We start from the raw sequence: 18,073 nt of genomic DNA on the forward strand, positions 1-18,073 counted from the left end.
CTTATCGCTACGCGAATATCGTCTGTCTGACGTATTGCTTGATAATCCGATGTCGAAAAATGAAATTTCAACACATCGGGTCTGTTTGCTGAATTGGCTGCATTCAGAGTTTATCTTTTTCCTTCCAATGTAAAGTAAAAAAAAAAATAGGAAGCGTGTGCTACAGTGATGGCATAACTGAACATGATTGATTGCTTATCGTAGAGCTTGGCAGATCTGCTCAGTGGGAGTGGGTGTTGTTGTCGAGTCGAAAAGATAAACTCTGAACCATCAGTGCAGTCAGTTCAGTAACAGAAAACAGATCCATCCTGTGCATCGCGATGGTATATCCGTAGAATGACGCGACTTCTAATATCCGATACGGTATTATAAATGAGGAGGATTGCGTTATTCTAGAATAAGACCACACTAATTCAATGGAATTAATCTTTGTATGTATAAGACTTTTGCTTATAATTGATTTCTCACACGCTTTTTATAAATTGTTTTACATTTTACGTATAACATATCGCATCCCGAGAAGAATACTGTGACAACTTAAAAAATTCCGATTTTGAGTTAAGCACATGAAAAGTATACTTGAAATGTTGCCTACGTACTATAATAGTGTTATCTAAGTGCAAAATCCGCTGCACGAAGCGGAAATGTTATTCTTTTAAACCGGTTATGTTGCGGTTTCCTGGATGAAAAGTGTTATAAAGGAATTGATAAATTACAAATGAATCACAACAGACCTCTTCAAGAAACAATATAAGTTTCATTATAACAGAATATAATTGTAATTGTGTTAGTTATCTCACAATTTAAAAAAACTGAATTAAATTTGTTTTTTTTTCTCCTGAAAACTACGAACTTTTAAAATTGTTTTTAGTTTTTAGTTGTTGTGACAGTATTCTTCTCGGAGTGCGATATTTTAAAAAGATTGCCGTTGCCTACATTCAAGGGGATTAAAGTCTCTCTCTCTATTATTTGTTATAGTAGATCGAGGACCTATTTTATCGAGGTACTTTCTTATCGATGTAATCAGTCTTCATGCTAATATGCATTCGCGTGTTTTATTCATTTCAAAAATAGGCTGATCCTTTGCTTTTCAGACAAAACCATTGCAGAATCCAGCCGGTTTCCGTAATCGACAGTTTCGCTCTGGACACACATAGTTGTTTATCAAGCGAGACCAAGTTTGTTTTGTGAATTCGCATCGATAGTTTAACAATGTGTCCACCAAGTACCGTACTTTGGTGCTACGTGCTTCTGCTCGTTGCTTCGTCCTCGAAGTCCTTGGAGTCTCTGAAAAATTCTATAAACAACGATGAACAGAGAGGCAACCCGACAGTGCGGCATGATCTTTTTGAAAACTCTATGAAAGATCGAGACGACGAAGTGTACAATTTGCGCGAAAATTCTACCAAGAATGACGACAAAACGCGGCACGAACCTTATATTAATTCGAATGAAGCATGTGACCACGAGACCTGCATTCAGCTCTGCTGCCCTTTCGGTGATCGTCTAACGTCAGGGAAAAAGTGCGTCGCTGGGCAGAATAATTACTCTTTTCCAGACGTCTATAATCAAAACAATTCCGTGAGTAAGAAGCTGGACGAGTTATTTCAACTGACCGTCAACCATCCGTGCGTTCTGCAAGGAAGTGCGCACCGTATTCTTGATCCCGACGAGTACTCGTTTCTCGTCAACGGCTCTTTATATTATCGAGATTCTGGCGAGCTCGTTCCATCGACGTCTTACTGCCTCGGCGCCTTCGATCGGAACACTTATGATGCGGTTATTTGCTTGGATCAAATTGGCTTTCCAACATATATACCCATATACCTCCTGCTGACCTTGCCGTTCCTGGTGCTGACGTTTGTGATATATTCCATATTGCCCGAGCTTCGAAACCTACACAGCTATACGTTGCGCGTACAAGTCGCCTCGTTATTCACCACAAACGTGGTTATATATTTCATCCAAGAGATCCCTGAATTATCTGAATGGCCATATTGCATTCCATTGGGTACAGCATGTGTAAATTATATAATAATGTAGCAATGTAGCTTCTATTTATAAGACTAGATATATCCGCGTATACGATCTTTAAAAGTTTAAAAAATAGATAATATTTAAATTCTAAATGTACATATATGTGTACATATAATTCACATTTGTGTGAATAATTTTTTTATTTAAACGTTGTAGAAATTATACTGTGCCATTTATTAAATTCATTTTCATCTTGTTACAAATTTGCAATAAAGGAAGATTGAGAAAATCTCATAGAGAAGCATAATAACGATAAGTTTTATTTATTAATTCTAATACATGACGATTAACGCATTATTATTTAATTTATTATTATTTTCCTTCCAGCCTACATTTTTCATTTCTCAATGTTAGCGGCTTGCTTTTGGTTGAACGCAATGTGCATCGACATTTGGTGGACGTTCAGGTAAGCTGTCAAAATGTTAAACAATAATTTGTTGTTGGCTAAATATAAATCGCACTTCACAGAAAACTCGATTTACAATCTGCACACGGAAAGAAAAAGAAAAGGAAAATCATGATATACTCTATCTATGGATGGGGAGTCACTTTCATTCTCACAGCTGTCTGTGCCATCATGGATCATACTTCCGGCATACCGAAAAGCTGGATTCGACCGGAAATGTGCAAGAGAAAATTTTGGTTTGGTCGTAAGTGACAATGAAATCTCTACTAGCGGTGGTGGAACATCTTACTAAAGTGTTGATAAATATAACTTTCAATTAAAACTATACGAAGAATCCATTTTCCATTTTAGCGATTGATGCATTCTCAGTGTATTATTACGGACCCACGGGTATCGCTTTTGCTAGCAACTATTGCTTCTTCATCGCCACGGCACTAGCGATTCTGTACCATAATAAACATACTGCCCATCAGCTGAGAGACTCAGAGAGCCGGTCCTACGATAAAAAAAAGCGCAAGTCCGTAGAATTCATAGTCGAAAAAATTAATCTCATCCAATGCAATTCGCTACAAATTGCATATGCAATTTATCGATATACTTCCCGTTTTCACATAAAACAAAATAGTCGTGCCATTTATAGATAAAAATATTGTTACTTGTTTAAATGAAAAAATATGATAACTTTTCAACAACATTTGTTTTCATAAATGTTTTTCTAATACTGCTAGAAGACACTATGTATCCTATTCACAGTAATGACTGTAATAACAAATGATACAGAAATGTATTTGCTCACAGGTTTAGTATGTATCTGAAGCTGTTCATTGTGATGGGAGTAAGCTGGAGTTTGGATGTAATATTGTGGTTCGTCAACACCAGCATTCCCATACCGACGACCATTTGGTATATCAGCTACATGATAGACATTTCGCGAGCCTTCGTCATTTTCATCGTATACGTGTGCAAAAAGAAAGTCTTGCAGCTGTTGCTAAAACGATTCGGTTGGCAGGGTCGCGGTCCGTTTGGGAATGTTTCATTATACACTCATTCTACTACGTCCTCGAATATGTCCCATCGGAACTCATCGACATCGGGAACATCCATGAAAGATATCGACCCTTCTGTCAGTCAGCAGACTGATCCTAATGTCGAATCCAATGCAAGATTATAGGAGAATTCTATTATGGATGTTAATAGTTAATTAGCATCATAATTTAATTCTCCAATCAAGGATTGATCTTACATTATTATGTCTCCCTTTGGATATACTGATTTGTATATTTGTAAAACATTCCATGAAAGTCCCGTAAAGTTTATATGTAGTTATTATAGAATTGTTACGTTACATAAATATATGTAAATCGCTATTAATATGTTATATATAATAATAAAGAAGTTTCTTAAGCAATTTTTGTAACTTTATACAAATACCTATTTATGCAAATTGTAAGAATACTTTTTTAGTATTATTTGTGATTATTTAAGTTATTGGAAGTTACGCTCGAATTTACACAAAATCAAGTTTATATGAAATTTTTTTATAATTCTCTCTTTAAACAAACTTATCAAGATCGGCATGTCATAGCTTACCTATGTGGATATCTTTATACATGACAATCTTAAGGGAATATAATTAGAACGCTTTAGCGAATAACTTTATATTTATTTATTTTACTCAAATGGAAGGCAATCGATAAATTCGCAACAAATAAAAATAAATAACACTCTCTCTAGCAATAATTACGTGATCGTTACTTAAGAGTATATCATTACAATAAATTCAATGATACTTAATAACAAAAAACTTATATGTATACCACTCCTCACGCGCGCGCGCACACATGATGTTCATACCAAATGTGTGTGTGTGTATTTATGTGTATGTGTACGATGCTATTGCATCTTTTTATCGTTTTTTCCTCGATGCAATTGCGCGGTTTGTTATATACTCGATGAAGCTATGTATATATGTATAGATGCGTTCGGTTTACATACGTTACAGCTTGCTTAGCTGCCTTTACTTCGTCCTCGATTCGCACTCGCGAGTCATAAAGACTTACTACTCATACGTATACGCACATACACTGCAGAGATGCACCAAACACGACAGACTACCAGATTCGCACAGCCTGACAGATCGATCAATCATCGGCAGAATCATGATGAACGACTCGAACTTAAAATAATTACGCGATTGCAACGTCTCCAAGCATGATGTACGTTGCGACGCGAGTTCGATAAGATAGGGACGCGGCGTTCTATGATATAATATGATCTTTAATTAATTAGTCGCCTTTTAATTACCCTAAATAAATTCATTATGTCAAGCTCGCTACTACAAAACACACACAATCTCTTTCATTATATTTTACATATATATATGTACAGTATTTTACAGAGAACAATAAAATCCTTATTGTCATGAGGCAACGGATGGTGAGGAGTGTAATGATTTTCTAACATGATGCTTTTGTAGCAAGGGATATTTTTTTCTTTTTGGCACCTTCGTTTCTCACCCCGATGCCATGTTCCGTTTGTCGTGACAGACGAGTTTGCAGGCCGTGTTTGTTGTTTGCTTTAAAAGCTTCATACAACGGCGGGGAAAAGCAATATGGAAGCGATATCTTAAATGCAGATTAGCAAAACGCGATTTAAAAAAGCGGCTTTTACGCAGAATCAGCTACGCTGCAAATTGATCAATAGCTTATAAGCCGCCTTCCTACGAATAAAACGATATCTTCGACCGCGCAACTTGTAGAATATATAAGCGATCGATTCCTTTGGCACGACAGATAAATTATGAAATTTATAAAATTTATGGAATCGATGCTTATGAGCAAAATAAAAAAAAAGACGAATGTTTCTGCAACTGGCTCTGAGAGTCAAGGCAGGGGAGGGAAGAAGAACAGGAAGGCGAACCGGTTCCTTTAATTAAATGCATTGAGTTCCGGCTTAATTATTTCCGCGCGTATCTCGACGGATTCGGCGATGCGTTACGGCGCACGTTCGCGCTCCTCGTCTCCTCTGTCAGGCTCTCGCGCACACGGAACATGGCAGTACCTCGAGGTCTTTAGAATTCTCCATGAAGCGTGAATATGTTTGGAATGTTGCATCTTTTTTTTTCCTTTGTGCTCTTTCTCTGGTGAATGCGGGAGAAGAAATGTAACAATCGCGGACCAATGTGCCGTTTCACTAATGAGACTGTGGGAAAACGCTTTACTAATTTTTCTCTCATTCGAAAAAACTAACAACTTAAATACAGTACATTCTCTCTCTTTCTTTATTCATACTACATAACACCAGTTCCGCGCGGAACTAAAAAAGCTCGCAAGGAAAAACAACACTTCGAGGCACGTCGGTTGCGAGGAAAATTCGAAACGTTGCGGCATTATTACACATGGTTCTCTAAAAAAAGAATAAAGATTAACCGCGACGTTTCTTTTCTTTTTAGAAAAATCGCTGCGTATTGGGGTTTCGATTAGCACCATCGCTGTTCATAAACGTTGACACATGCACTCATATAAACGTATCACATGCACTCGTACAAGGAAACCTCTTGGTTGTAATTTTAACAAACTGTATTTTTACTTCTCTGTATCGTTACTTGTTACATTTCATAGAAACAACAATATATTTAAAAATTATAAATAATACAAACTTTTAAATAAAATATCTAAAAAATTAGAAATAGATATAACATTCAGATATTTTTCATGCATTTTCTGAAAGTATTTTTGTGAAACTTTTACCCCAAAAATATAATTTAACATCATAATGTAATAATGTAATTTTGTTAAAATTAATCCGAGGTTTCCTCGCTTTTTCTCAGGCAAGCACCCACTCTCTTTAAGACACATCTCTCTCTCTCACACACACACATACACACATACACTTGCTCTTGTTACCGAGCTCGGCAGCGCGGTCTTTCGTCGTTATGTCGAAATCCGAAGCCGCTTGGTCTTCGAGGAAGCGTCTTAAAAACGTTTCAGTGCAGGACGACGCGTTTCAACGCATAAAGCAACTCTCGCCTGACATAACGTTCCGAGACGAGATCCTTCGATTCGCGTAGCGATTGCCCGTCGTGCGACGTGCGTTGGCAGCTCGCAATACGCGTGGCTTCGATCTCCCTTGTTCGTACAGTTTGGAAACATGGAATGTCACAAAACAACAAAAAGATTACTAGTCGCGGTGGAAAGATCGAAGGACCGCGCCGTGGCTAAAACCGATCCCGGTGGCAATTGTGTAACTCGCTCGCGCGCGCAGCCGTTCCTACGATTTCATCGCTATTATAATGATTATCGATTAAAATACGCAATAATTCCTAACATCACATGCTCTGTGGCTTAGAAAATATGTATAGCTGCGCTGGAAGGCCCCCGAACTCGCGTATCCGTACGTTACACGACTCGCAGACGTCAGGCGCACGTATAGAAGTATATTTTACATATGTGTTTACGTATGTATATATATATGCGTATGTATATCTTTACAATAATTATCGTTATATTAGATTCTGTAAGTGTATAATTATGCAGTTATGTTACGATTAATTATGATTGAGGGAAAGGGGCAGGCATTTGGAAAGAGGGGATTATCCGCGAGGATCATATACGCAATGTCTCTCGTCTCCTTGCTTTGACACACACGCTATTTCTCACAGTTATTAAAACTCAAGCAACACACGACTGGACAGTAAAAACTAGCTTAAAAAACCTGTCGTAAGCTGACTCTTTGGAGAATTTTGAAAGTTGATTTCGGTCCCGGAATTTTTCTTATAGGTCCTTGTTCTTTTTGTATACGAATGGTCGGCCGCAGCATCCTCATGGACGCACATCGCTATTTCAGATTTTAATTCGCACGACGAGATGCGTGAGGAAACACTTTATATATATTTATCAGACATTATATTTTTGATGGAACGATCGATCAAAAGAACGACATGCGTTAGCATTCATTGATCAAAGAAGACCGAAAGATGACACGCGTGTCACTGGTCCATAATTTGACAGCCTTCTCGTTCTTAATTGTTAATTACGATAACGATCGCGCGTGATTATGTATTTTTTAAAACAGTAGGTATGCTTTCGAAATCAACATTCTCGTCTTGACGCGCGCGTATAAGTACACATTTGATATAATATTGATTAGATGCATCAGAGGCAAGGATGTCACGAAACGGCTTATATAAAATGCATTGGACAGACCCGACCAAGTGGCAATGCAACGATCTTTCTGCCCGCTGTTTCTTTGTCTATTTCGAATTATGATTTTTTATTACCTGCCGAGGATTAAGTACATAACGCCGGATTGCGAGAGAGTATCTCGGGCTAGGTCGCGAAGTCTACCTTGTCCCAGGTCATCGGAGATGATAGGTCGGACGACATTTTGAAGTCAGTGTCCTCCATATTAAAGAGATCAAACGAGTACTGACTGCTGCCTAATAGCGGGTCATAGATATCCGTGGTGGATGAGAGATTAATCGACGGAGTGGTAGAGTGATGATTGGGCGATGACAATATCGCAGAAGGTGGTGGCGATTGCGGCATCAGGGAATCTAACCAATCGGGATCATCCATATCCATCGGCATATCGCAGTCTAGTTGACCGAAGTCCATTGGATCCAATGTTTCCAAGTCCAATCCTAATTCCTAAAAAATAGAATATTAATTTGAATAATTCCACATGTGTTATCGATTATATCAAAATTTATTTTAACTAACATGCTAAAAAAAGTTTTCCTATTCTTAATTCTTAATTCTCAAATTTCTTTTTACGGAAACGTACTTTAAGATCCAAATTTGCATTGTCCGAAGAAGTCACTTCTTGTGGCGGTTGAGGATCCGGGGAAGCTTGTTGCATCGATTGAGGACTAAGCAACATCGCGGCATCCAGCTCCGCTTCGGATGTCAGGAGATCCGTGTTGAAGGGGGTAATTTCCTCCTGCTGTTGTAGCTGTTGAATTCCGCCGGGTAACTGAATGGAGAACGCGGTTAGCGGCAATGGCGGCGGTGGCGGTGGTGCCGGTGTTGACGGGCTCGAACAACCGCTCTGAGACACTTCCATCGGTATCGGACTGATCGGACTCATTGGACTGCCGGCCGTAAAGATTAACGATTGAGTTGGACTGTCTGCCGGTGCGGTGAAGACCAGATTCTGCTGTAGTTGGCGATTTGGAGTCGTGGGAGTGGCTGGATCTTGCGCGGCACTTGGTGGTAGTTCACCATTCTTGATGAGGATCTCCAACACGTCATCAACTACTTGACTCTTTATGTGATTCTTCTGGACCGGCTCGATCTTGACCTATAAGTAAAACGCGCCAAGTGACAAAGCAATTAATAAAGCGTTAGAAAAAATTAAACTATAACATTACAATATACACACTGATTATAAAATTATAATATCATAAAATTCATTTTAAAATTATAATTCTGCTCTTTGTAGAATTATAATAAAAAGTAATCGCACCTTTAGTAACTTAGCAGCTTCGTCATATTGCGGTGGTGGCGGTTTAATGTCTTCAGTAGTAGTAATAGCTGTTTGCTGTTGTTGCTGCTGCTGTTGCTGTTGAACCTGCGCCTGCGCTACAAGAGCACCAAGCAGCGAGCCGTTTAACTTGGTCGGTTTCGCCAGATTTAGAACGATAGCCGTAGGTATTTGGACAGTAGTACTGTTCTTGGATTGATTTTTCTTGTTGTTAATCGCGGTCAAAGTCGCAGAGTCGAGAATGGCGGTTGCATTGTTTGGTTGCGCTTGCAAGAAGGCCGCGAGACTCGCCTTCGCATTAAGTTGTTGAATTGCTTGCTGTTGCGTCTGTTGTTGGTTCTGTTGTTGCTGCTGCTGTTGCTGCTGTTGTTGTTGCTGCTGCTGCTGTAAATGCTGAAGCTGCTGCAAATGTAAAGCCAGTTGTTGCTGCTGCATTTTATTGTGTATGTGTTGCTGGAGCGCCAGCTTCTCGGCGCGCACCGTCGCCGGCTGAGTCTGGCGGATCTGCTGGAGCTGTTGCTGCGACTTGTATAGCTCGCGTTGTAATTCCTCTATTCGTTTCCTCTGCACCTTGATGATATCATCTCCTGAAACACGAACTGCGTCGTAAAAACACCCACGTGTGCCGTCTCTCGAATCAACAACCTCGCTCGAAAGTCTCTCATTGCCTCTCGCGCGCACACTTAAAGTGGCGCTCAATCTAACAAGGAGATATCGAGATGACGTTTTACCTGGCGGACTCGATGGGTCGTCGTGCTCGCTATTGTGGGGCGAGGCCGTTCGCGGGCTGTTCGGCTCATCCTTCACGATACAGCCCGGGCTCTTGACCTGAGAGCTACAGTCGTCCGTCGCCATCGGGCCAGGCGTGTCCATCAGGATGTGTCCCATGTGCGTCACATGTGGTCCATTAGAGTTGGTGGTCGTGTTGTTGCTGGACGACTCCGTGAAGGGTTTCAGTCGCTCGATCAGCTGCGGCTTCGAGCCCGACACCGGCAGATTCCGTCGTTTCAGTTCCACCTTGAGGTCGCTCACTGCAAACGCGATACGGGAAATTATTTTTCTTCTCCCAACGGATCTTCTCCGATGCAACTTCAATATTCATACCTTTCATCTCTTCAAGTTTGCCCAAAGGCCTTAATGGAGGCTGTTCCGAAGGATTGTTCGAAGAATTCGACGGAGCCGGGCTGGCGGCGTTTGCGCTACTTCCGCTCACACTACCAGCATCGCTCGCGCCGCTACTTGTGAGCGATAGCGGTTTCTGCGCGGCCGGCAAGATGATCTGTGGATACTGAGAGAAAAAGATTTTTTTATCTTGTATTTTTATATATTTTAAAAGTAAACATTTAGAAAAAATGATATAATTAATAAGCTTTTTTTTAGAAACAATTAAAAAAACGCAAATGGTTCTATCTGCATGAAATTATGAGGATACGTAATATAATTTTTTTTTCGCTTGCAAAAAGCTTCGCTATAATACACGCATCATCACCTTGTGTTGCCACTCGAGCTGCCATTGAAGGAACAGCTGTTGCTGTTGTAGAAGCAGCTCGTAACTGGTCTCACCGGGCTGCGCGCCGAGACCGGAAGTGCTAGACACCGGCGTCTTCTGCGCGTTTGGCGGGCCCTACAGCAAGAATCGTTACGTAAGGAAAACGTAAAAATACAACGTGAGCTTACGATCATTCGTTCGCAACAGTTGTACGCGATTCGCAACCCGAACAAAAGCCCGAATAAACCCCGCCTTTGTGCATCTCGCTTTACGTAATCCTGCTCGCGACCCGTGAACAGATTTGAGATATATTTCCTGACATCACTGTGTCTGGCGCCCGGTGCATCGGTGAAGAGGCGACCAAGGTAGGTAGGTGACGTAGCTCCGGTTCAGGCCGGGCCGAGTGATAAATGATACATCAAGATGTTTTCTGCGCCCTCATTTGCACGCCCATTCCCGGCTCGCTTTCACACCGGCCACGCTATATCTCGGGTGTTTTGGATCGCGCGAGCTGTTCGGGGGCCCGGCGGCTCGATTCGGCTCGGTGTCTATCGGGCCCCGAGGGAGAAGACCCCGCGCAGCCCGCTCCCTGGCTTCCTCGCTCTTAGGTGCAATTAGCGCTCGAATTACTCAGAGCTAACGAGGTGGGGCCCCGAGTCTTCCCCCTCCTCCCCCCTCTTTCTGGGGAGATCGCGAGAGTTAATCACCCGATACGATCTCCCTCCGAGACTCCCTCGGGGCCCGAGGCCGGGGCTCTCTGCGCTTCTTCGCCGCTCTCCGCGGCGGCCCACGGGAGCCGAGATTCACGGTCCGTGCTCGTTTTTACTTCGTCCTCTTCCTCCTCCTCCTCCTCCTCCTCCACGGTCACTTCTTCTTGCTCTCGTGTCGTCCTTTTTGCTCGCCTCGTCTTTTTGCCTCGCCGGTTGCCACGCCGAAATGCGGCCCTCCGTTAGCCCACACTGGCCGGCGCGCACACTTCACCACGGAAACTAGTTTGTAGTGCTACCCGGCGGTCCCGAGTACACGATAATTATCGCGCGCCTCTGTGTACACTCTGCTCGTACCTTGGATCGAAAACTACTTTACGCCTAGCGTTTCATCCGTTTATTGAACTCGCGCCTCTGTGACTAAGCGGAACATTTCCCGCAAAATCTTTTGTCTCGAGTTTACCCTGAAGAATAATTAAAGCATAAATTGAAAATTTTTTATGTACTAAACGAAAGTATTAATAGGAATTATATAAAAGAGAAAGCGTACACACAGGGCAAGAGAGAAGCATTATAAATTCTTATTTCAGTAGTAATATCCGCTAATTCTCAGACCAATATTATCGTCCTAAATTAATTACTAAATTAAAGCTTGAAGTGACTTGAATTCGAACGCATATGACGTAGAAGTCAATTTAAGTTACTATTGCTTCTGATTTAATACTGTACTGCAAACTTCTTTTTTTAATATTAAACAATGAAAATAGTGTGCTAATTCTCGATCAACAATCAAACTGCCTTACGCAATATCTATTACGTTTAAAGATTCACGCGATGAATCGGTGAGCGTGAACAGTGATGTCAGAATCTCGATTGCTTCAAGAATACTCTTTAATAACTTCCATCGCGATTCAATGGCCGTTCTGTGAAGACATAATGCCCCGCGTAATAAAATCGATACCTCCCGAGACGAGAAAGCCAACAGTATCATTCTGCAACTCCGGTGATAAAAGAAAAACGACATAGGCGCTCTCGCCCTGCTCTCCTTCGTGCAAGTCACACAGAATGACACAGTTGTTCTCTCTCGTCGCCGAAATGTTGACACAATAAATTGAAAGCGAACTTACTTTATACTCGTGGAACTTGATCGTGCGGGTCTTGGGCTGGCTCTTGGTCTTCGACTTCTTTCTGTTCTTGTCCTTCCCGGGGGCGTCGCTCCTTTGGCACGTGGTGGCGGCTATCGGGCTTGGCTGGGGCCGCGGGGTGATCGCCGCCGGCGGCGGCGCCGGAGGCGAAGCTATCGAGATGTTGGAAAGGGGGCTCAGGCTGGACGTCGTTGAGCCCAGGGACATCGGGCTCGGCGCCGGCGCCAATGGTAGGAGGGTCGTCGACGGACCATTCGTTTGGCTCGCCTATGTATTAAAAGAGGGAGAGATCGTCTGATGGTTTTTCAAACTTCCCACAATGCGACCGACACGCGACATCGATCGCCATCGACATAATTGCCGGCGACCTCCTAAATACCGGAATTAGGAGTCGCGATTAATCTTCGTCGCGTTCGACGAAGATTAATGCTTTCATTGCCGCTTAGACGTTCAGATGTCAAGCTCGAAAAACTATCATAGTTCCAAGTGCGAGAGACAGAGCTCGATGACACGTGTCATGTCGATGTATAAGACAATAAAGGAATTGATGTTTGCATCAATTACTGTTCTTGCGCCAAACTTACCTGCGTAGATGTGTGTTGCTGGCCCTGTTGAGCTTGCTGCTGCTGCTGCGTGCCTACAACGGTGTTGCAGAGCTCGGCGAACGTCTGTATCGTCGATTCCGTCGACGTTTGCTGGAAGACGGGGGATGTCGATGAGACCACAACGGCGCCGCCGGTCGTCGGTATGCTCAGGGAGACCGTGACGATGCCCGCGGAGGCCGCCGCGGTTTCCAGGACGTCCGACGATCGCGACTCCAGCTGCGGCGAAGGCGCGCCCTCCGAGCTCTGGGAATCATCCTCGAAAGTGATGTAATGATCCGGGTGCTGGGGTTTCGTCACCTGTCCCTCGCAGGTAGCCTTGAAGGGAATGTGACCCTCTGGGGAAGAAATTTAATTAAGGAAAATCGCCTCGATGCCGTGTAGGGTATAGCAGAAGGCTTCAAGATTGTAAAAATTGAATTTGACATTAATATTACGTTAATGGATTTAACGTAATAAGCAAAACTTGCTGATTTTACACATATCGCATTTTTTGTTATATATTATGTATCATTTTATTTTAGTAGAGGCTATCGCGAGAGAGATACCTTTGACCGCCCTCTCGATGGGCTCTTCAGTATGAAGGATGTTCTTCTGAATGAGCTCGAGCGGACCAGGTCGATGACTGAGCTGATCGTTGAGCTGATCGGCTAGCCTGGCCTTCTTCAGCATTCGCTGCCGCTCGGCCAGACTCGGGTCCACGTGACCTACATCCTCGAGGATGTGCTGCCGGACCAGCTCGTCCCTTCCTGGTCTCTGCTGAATCTTCGCCTTCAGCAGATCGCCCGTCTTCGCTCGCTCCAGCTGCTTCCGTTGCTCGTGAAACGCCGGTGGCGTCTTCAACGCTGCTCGGGAAAGGAAAAACATTCGTGTCATATCGTACTCGCTTCGGGCGCGATTAATTTTAAGACATCGCGTTGAAAGCTGCTTCGAGTAGCGCAGAGAGTCAGTCATCGCGGAAGAAATTCAAGGGGCTGTCATTGCTTTTATATTCGTAATTTTAGATCGCAATTTTCGATCTTTCGATCAAGTAAACTTTCCTTTAAAAAAAAAGAGAAGAAAATAGTAAATGCCAAATTTCTCAGTACGAGACGTGACGCAGATATCAATTTCCGGAATGATGGTCCTCAGAGATGCCGTTTTGATGTCAACGTGACGCGTCTTCGGGCTCCCGCATTCCCCAGCGCCGTTAAATCGGTGGATAAATGATCCCCGAAGCGTGTCCCTATCACTATTTCCGGACGCGGATGCTGCCGCGCGCGTCGCGTCGCGTCGGTGCGACTCAGACACGGACGTCGTCATTACGCGGAATAAAAGGCACGTACGGTCGCCGTGTCGCCGATGTCGGCAGCGGAAATGTGAAAATACACGGGCGCCCTGGTATTTTAACCGCGCGCTTGTAAGTTTCCATCCAGCCAGTCGTGGAACGGGGCACGGGCCGGCGGGGCTCTTTCCCCGTCGCGCGAGTTTTTTTTAGCGTCTTCGAGATTAATCGTGAATGTAATTCTCTTGCGCGTCGTCGCGCGGCCGCGAGAGATGCAACGCCGTTCCCTCGGTTATTACTCTTCGGCTCGTTACGGGGAATTTACGGTACTTTCGCGAAGGTACGAGGGGCGAGTAAAAAAAGAAATGGGGAGGGAGGGATTTCTGATCTCTCGCGCGGAGGATCGTACTAAATTCGCGGGATGCTGTAGGATCGCTTATGGACCGATCTATAATTTACATCTCTTCGCGGGTACGTATGTTTCTTGCTTTGCTCTCTCTCTCGATCGAAATGCGTCGCCGTGCGTTTTCGTCTCCTCCTTTTCGAGACCATCAGTTATTTCATTTCCTTTTGAGAGCGAGATGTCAGAGGCCCGATGAGATGTGCTCCAAGACGTCTGACGTCCTTGCGACGCCTATTCTAATCTCGGACGAACTGTCCGAACTGCGTCGTTAATTTGCCGCAATAAACGTCGCCCCTTCCGCGGTTGGAATAGACTCAAGATTCGACAAATACAATAAGAGACTGTGGTTTCTACACGACGATTGACATCGAGAGAAAAACGTGTAGGCCTATTCGTATTTATTCGTTGTACTCGCGATGGCGATCATGTTGATGTACGATTTGGCGCATGACTTACTGTGTAGAAAAGCAACAAATTTAACGGCAATTTAATACTGTCGTAAGTACATAACGTATTACAATTGAATTTAATCTTGCCATTTGTAATATTCGTAACAAACAACTTCCTACGTTTTATTTTTTCAATTAATAATTTTCAGCATATCCGATATCCATATTTAATAAAACTAAGAATACTAATTAAATTTTTGTGTACCTATAAATCTCATAAATATAAAATAAAATAATATCTATCAAATCGCAAATAGAAACTAGGACGTTAAATTTCGTATAATCTTCAAATAGTATTGTAAATAAAAACACGGATAATAGTGATAAAAAAGAAGAAATTGTCCAATCTCGAAAAACGTTTCGCAGAAACCTGTCAATTTCTGAAAGTAATGGATTTATAACGTAATCGGCTTCTGCGAAAACAGCCATTATTTTCAGGCGCGTGGATGTGTACATGGGCGGGCTTGCTTTAAAGCCCCAGAAAGTCGCAGATGAATGAACTCTGCGCGGTATGGAAATGCACGTGCACACACGCGATTTCGCGTGTAAAGTCGAACGAGGCCTATCAAACCGCGTATTTTCATCAGCCCGACGATATATACCGGGCGGGCGCTATAAACGTGCCGGCGCGCGCGCGTACGGTAACAAGAGCAATATTTTAGGGTGTGACCCAAATAATTACTGAATGCTCGTGCTCTCGTTCTGGTAAACATTTGGTACCCGTCGTAAATCTACCGAGCAACTAGACTGCCGCTCTTATACCGTTGATCGCTTTGGGGATTTCGGGAGCGAGCATACGCCATACGCCGCGCGAATGTTTTTACTTTTGCTGCTTCATTTACGCTTGCCGTTGCATACCGCGAGAGTTTAGTTCATTTTAGCCCACGACGACGGCGAGGAAAAATTGATCGAAAGAGCGACAAAAAATTGATTGCTTATTATCACATCTTTTACGAATATAAAATGCAAACAAAATACTGGATATTTTGTGACTACTAAAATATATTCATAAATAATTTTTGAAAAGTGCATAATTATATATTTTGAAAAAAATAGAACTTATTGTATTTTTCTCGGAAAAAACTTTAATTGTTTTTTTTGTCGATTTGTGTCCTTTCTGAAATGACTGATTTAATTATCAAGAGATTAATTGACCGACTTGAAAGCGACCTAATTCGTTTCGCTTCAAAACTCACAAAAACCGATCGCTAATTGTCAATTTGTTTAATCGTTGCGAAGCAATTTACCACGATCTAGAAGTGTCCTAGATATCAGTCCTATATACTTCTTACGATCCTTGAGAACGGCGCGATAATTAACTCGTGCGTGTATCAATCGATCCCACGTATTAGCGAAGATGTTTTTAATGACCGCAAAGACCAAGCCGGCAATGACGTTCAATAACGGTTGTAACGAGAGTTACGTCGATCGCGATCGCAACCATCGCAACCATCGGCGAGGGTTTAACAGCCCCGAGTCGTACAGGCGCAATTTTCCGCGGCGCAGAAAGAAAAAAAGTGTATATAAACGGTGTAATAAACAAGCGGATCAACACTTACGTGGCATGATGCCTTGCGCAACCAGCTGATTGATGGGTCGCCTCAGCATGAGCTTCACCTTCAACGCTGCAACAGAAAAAGGGTGCCGCCGGTCATAAAGTGCGCCTCCTTAGTTATGGGGAAGAAATTAGGGGCCAATTCGAGTGAGCGGCCGCCTCTTCGTGGAACTTTTATTCGAACGAGTGCGTTGCACCTCGACGAGACGCGGCGCGGCGCGAAGAGGCGGTCGTTCGTTCGTGAAATCCTCCCGTCTCTCGCCGGCATCTCGCTCCAATTTCTGTGGGATTTCCGCGGAGGAGTCGCGACAGCCGCGAAAGCTCAAGTCGCGACGCGAGATGCTTCTATAAAAATCGCGGAGATCAAAGTCGATCACTCGCCTTAACTCGCGGCGCGGATCTTTTCCCTGCCGAGTTATTTTTCTCGCATATCACGCACGTCTTTTTGGTCCTTTTAAAGATGAAATGGCGTATATAACATTTTTTATAACAGGGTGTTAAAGAAGAAATTAATTCGATTCTATTTTTATCAGCATTATTGTTTTATTACAATAATATGTACAATTTTCGTTTTATTAATTAATACTTTATTACTTAATAATTATTTTATTAAATTTTATTAACATAACAATCTTTATAACAGGATGTTAAAGAAGAAATTAATTTGATTCTACTTTTATTGGCATTATTGTTTTATAAATATGCACAAAGTATTGTATAGAAATAATAACGTAATTAACATCAAAATAAAAATCCTACACATTGGATATGTGCTACCTTTTAAAATAACATTTCAATTTTCATAAAAAAAGATCGTAGATAGATTTTTCTATATATTGTTATAGTAACATTTTATATGATATTATATGATATTAACTTCCTCTTTACATATATTTTTAACAAAAAATAAATTCAACCTGAGTTACTTAACATGACTGCACCATGTACTTTTAATCTCGCATCGTTGACGTTTTCCAATTAGTACTGGCTTTCCTGTAAACCAAGAAATGCAGATGCAAAGATGCGAAGGTGCGTTGGATCGATCAAAAAGTTCGAGAAGATTCACGATTTCTTCTCCGCGCAAGATACCCGAATACAAATTAACACACAAAGGGTCCGGCGGTTATAAATACGCGCACGACGCGGGCCAGATTGCATAAATTGCCTGCAAAAGAACAAAAACGCGGAGGCCGCATGGCCGTGCGATTCTGAATTCAAAGCAGCCAATGTGCCGGCGAAATGTCTGGCGCATTGCCTTTGAGCATAATGGCTCATCCGCGGTGGGATTTGTTACTCTAGCGCTACCGCTGAACTTTGTAGCTGAGTTCCCTCGAATCGTCAACGAATGTTAAATTGGCAGCTTTCTCTCTTTCCTTCGATCTCTCACGTCTTGTTAGAATTAATCAGCGTTGAATGAAAATTATACTTGTGATGTTGCGAGTGTTTTCCGCTGTATGCCGGCATTGATGAATAATAATTAAATTCCCTGCGTGTAATTACACTTAAATCACTATTTCGGGACTGAAATATGGT

At 42.5% G+C, this 18,073-nt stretch overlaps 2 protein-coding genes across 14 annotated transcripts in view; one reads left to right on the forward strand and one right to left on the reverse strand.

Annotated features, from left to right (window-relative positions):
• LOC112459135 (G-protein coupled receptor Mth2-like) overlaps positions 1 to 3,845 on the forward strand; it is a 7,036-nt gene extending 3,191 nt beyond the window's left edge. For 2 of the 9 annotated variants that reach the window (XM_025023111.1, XM_025023114.1), the window contains 5 exons: positions 1,095 to 2,011; positions 2,365 to 2,443; positions 2,506 to 2,687; positions 2,795 to 2,960; positions 3,242 to 3,845. In XM_025023111.1, coding sequence (XP_024878879.1) covers positions 1,213 to 2,011; positions 2,365 to 2,443; positions 2,506 to 2,687; positions 2,795 to 2,960; positions 3,242 to 3,614 — 1,599 coding nt within the window. In that variant the 5' untranslated portion in view covers positions 1,095 to 1,212 and the 3' untranslated portion in view covers positions 3,615 to 3,845. Of the gene's footprint in view, positions 1 to 9; positions 432 to 871; positions 1,004 to 1,094; positions 2,012 to 2,364; positions 2,444 to 2,505; positions 2,688 to 2,794; positions 2,961 to 3,241 lie in introns of those variants that run through there. The other 7 variants (XM_025023107.1, XM_025023108.1, XM_025023109.1 and 4 more) reach the window with 7 other exon arrangements.
• A 249-nt stretch (positions 3,846 to 4,094) lies between these two features.
• Positions 4,095 to 18,073, reverse strand: part of LOC112459134 (MKL/myocardin-like protein 1) — a 163,673-nt gene continuing 149,694 nt past the window's right edge. For 4 of the 5 annotated variants that reach the window (XM_025023101.1, XM_025023102.1, XM_025023105.1 and 1 more), the window contains 10 exons: positions 16,545 to 16,610; positions 13,418 to 13,714; positions 12,852 to 13,207; positions 12,250 to 12,534; positions 10,416 to 10,550; positions 10,031 to 10,214; positions 9,658 to 9,957; positions 8,909 to 9,525; positions 8,228 to 8,743; positions 4,095 to 8,091 (listed from right to left, as the gene is read on the reverse strand). In XM_025023101.1, coding sequence (XP_024878869.1) covers positions 7,771 to 8,091; positions 8,228 to 8,743; positions 8,909 to 9,525; positions 9,658 to 9,957; positions 10,031 to 10,214; positions 10,416 to 10,550; positions 12,250 to 12,534; positions 12,852 to 13,207; positions 13,418 to 13,714; positions 16,545 to 16,610 — 3,077 coding nt within the window. In that variant the 3' untranslated portion in view covers positions 4,095 to 7,770. The remainder of the gene's footprint in view (positions 8,092 to 8,227; positions 8,744 to 8,908; positions 9,526 to 9,657; positions 9,958 to 10,030; positions 10,215 to 10,415; positions 10,551 to 12,249; positions 12,535 to 12,851; positions 13,208 to 13,417; positions 13,715 to 16,544; positions 16,611 to 18,073) is intronic. The other variant, XM_025023103.1, reaches the window with a different exon arrangement.

This window comes from Temnothorax curvispinosus, unplaced genomic scaffold (genome assembly GCF_003070985.1).
Source record: "Temnothorax curvispinosus isolate PA1 unplaced genomic scaffold, ASM307098v1 QBEX01009552.1, whole genome shotgun sequence".
Taxonomy (NCBI): Eukaryota; Metazoa; Arthropoda; class Insecta; order Hymenoptera; family Formicidae; genus Temnothorax; species Temnothorax curvispinosus.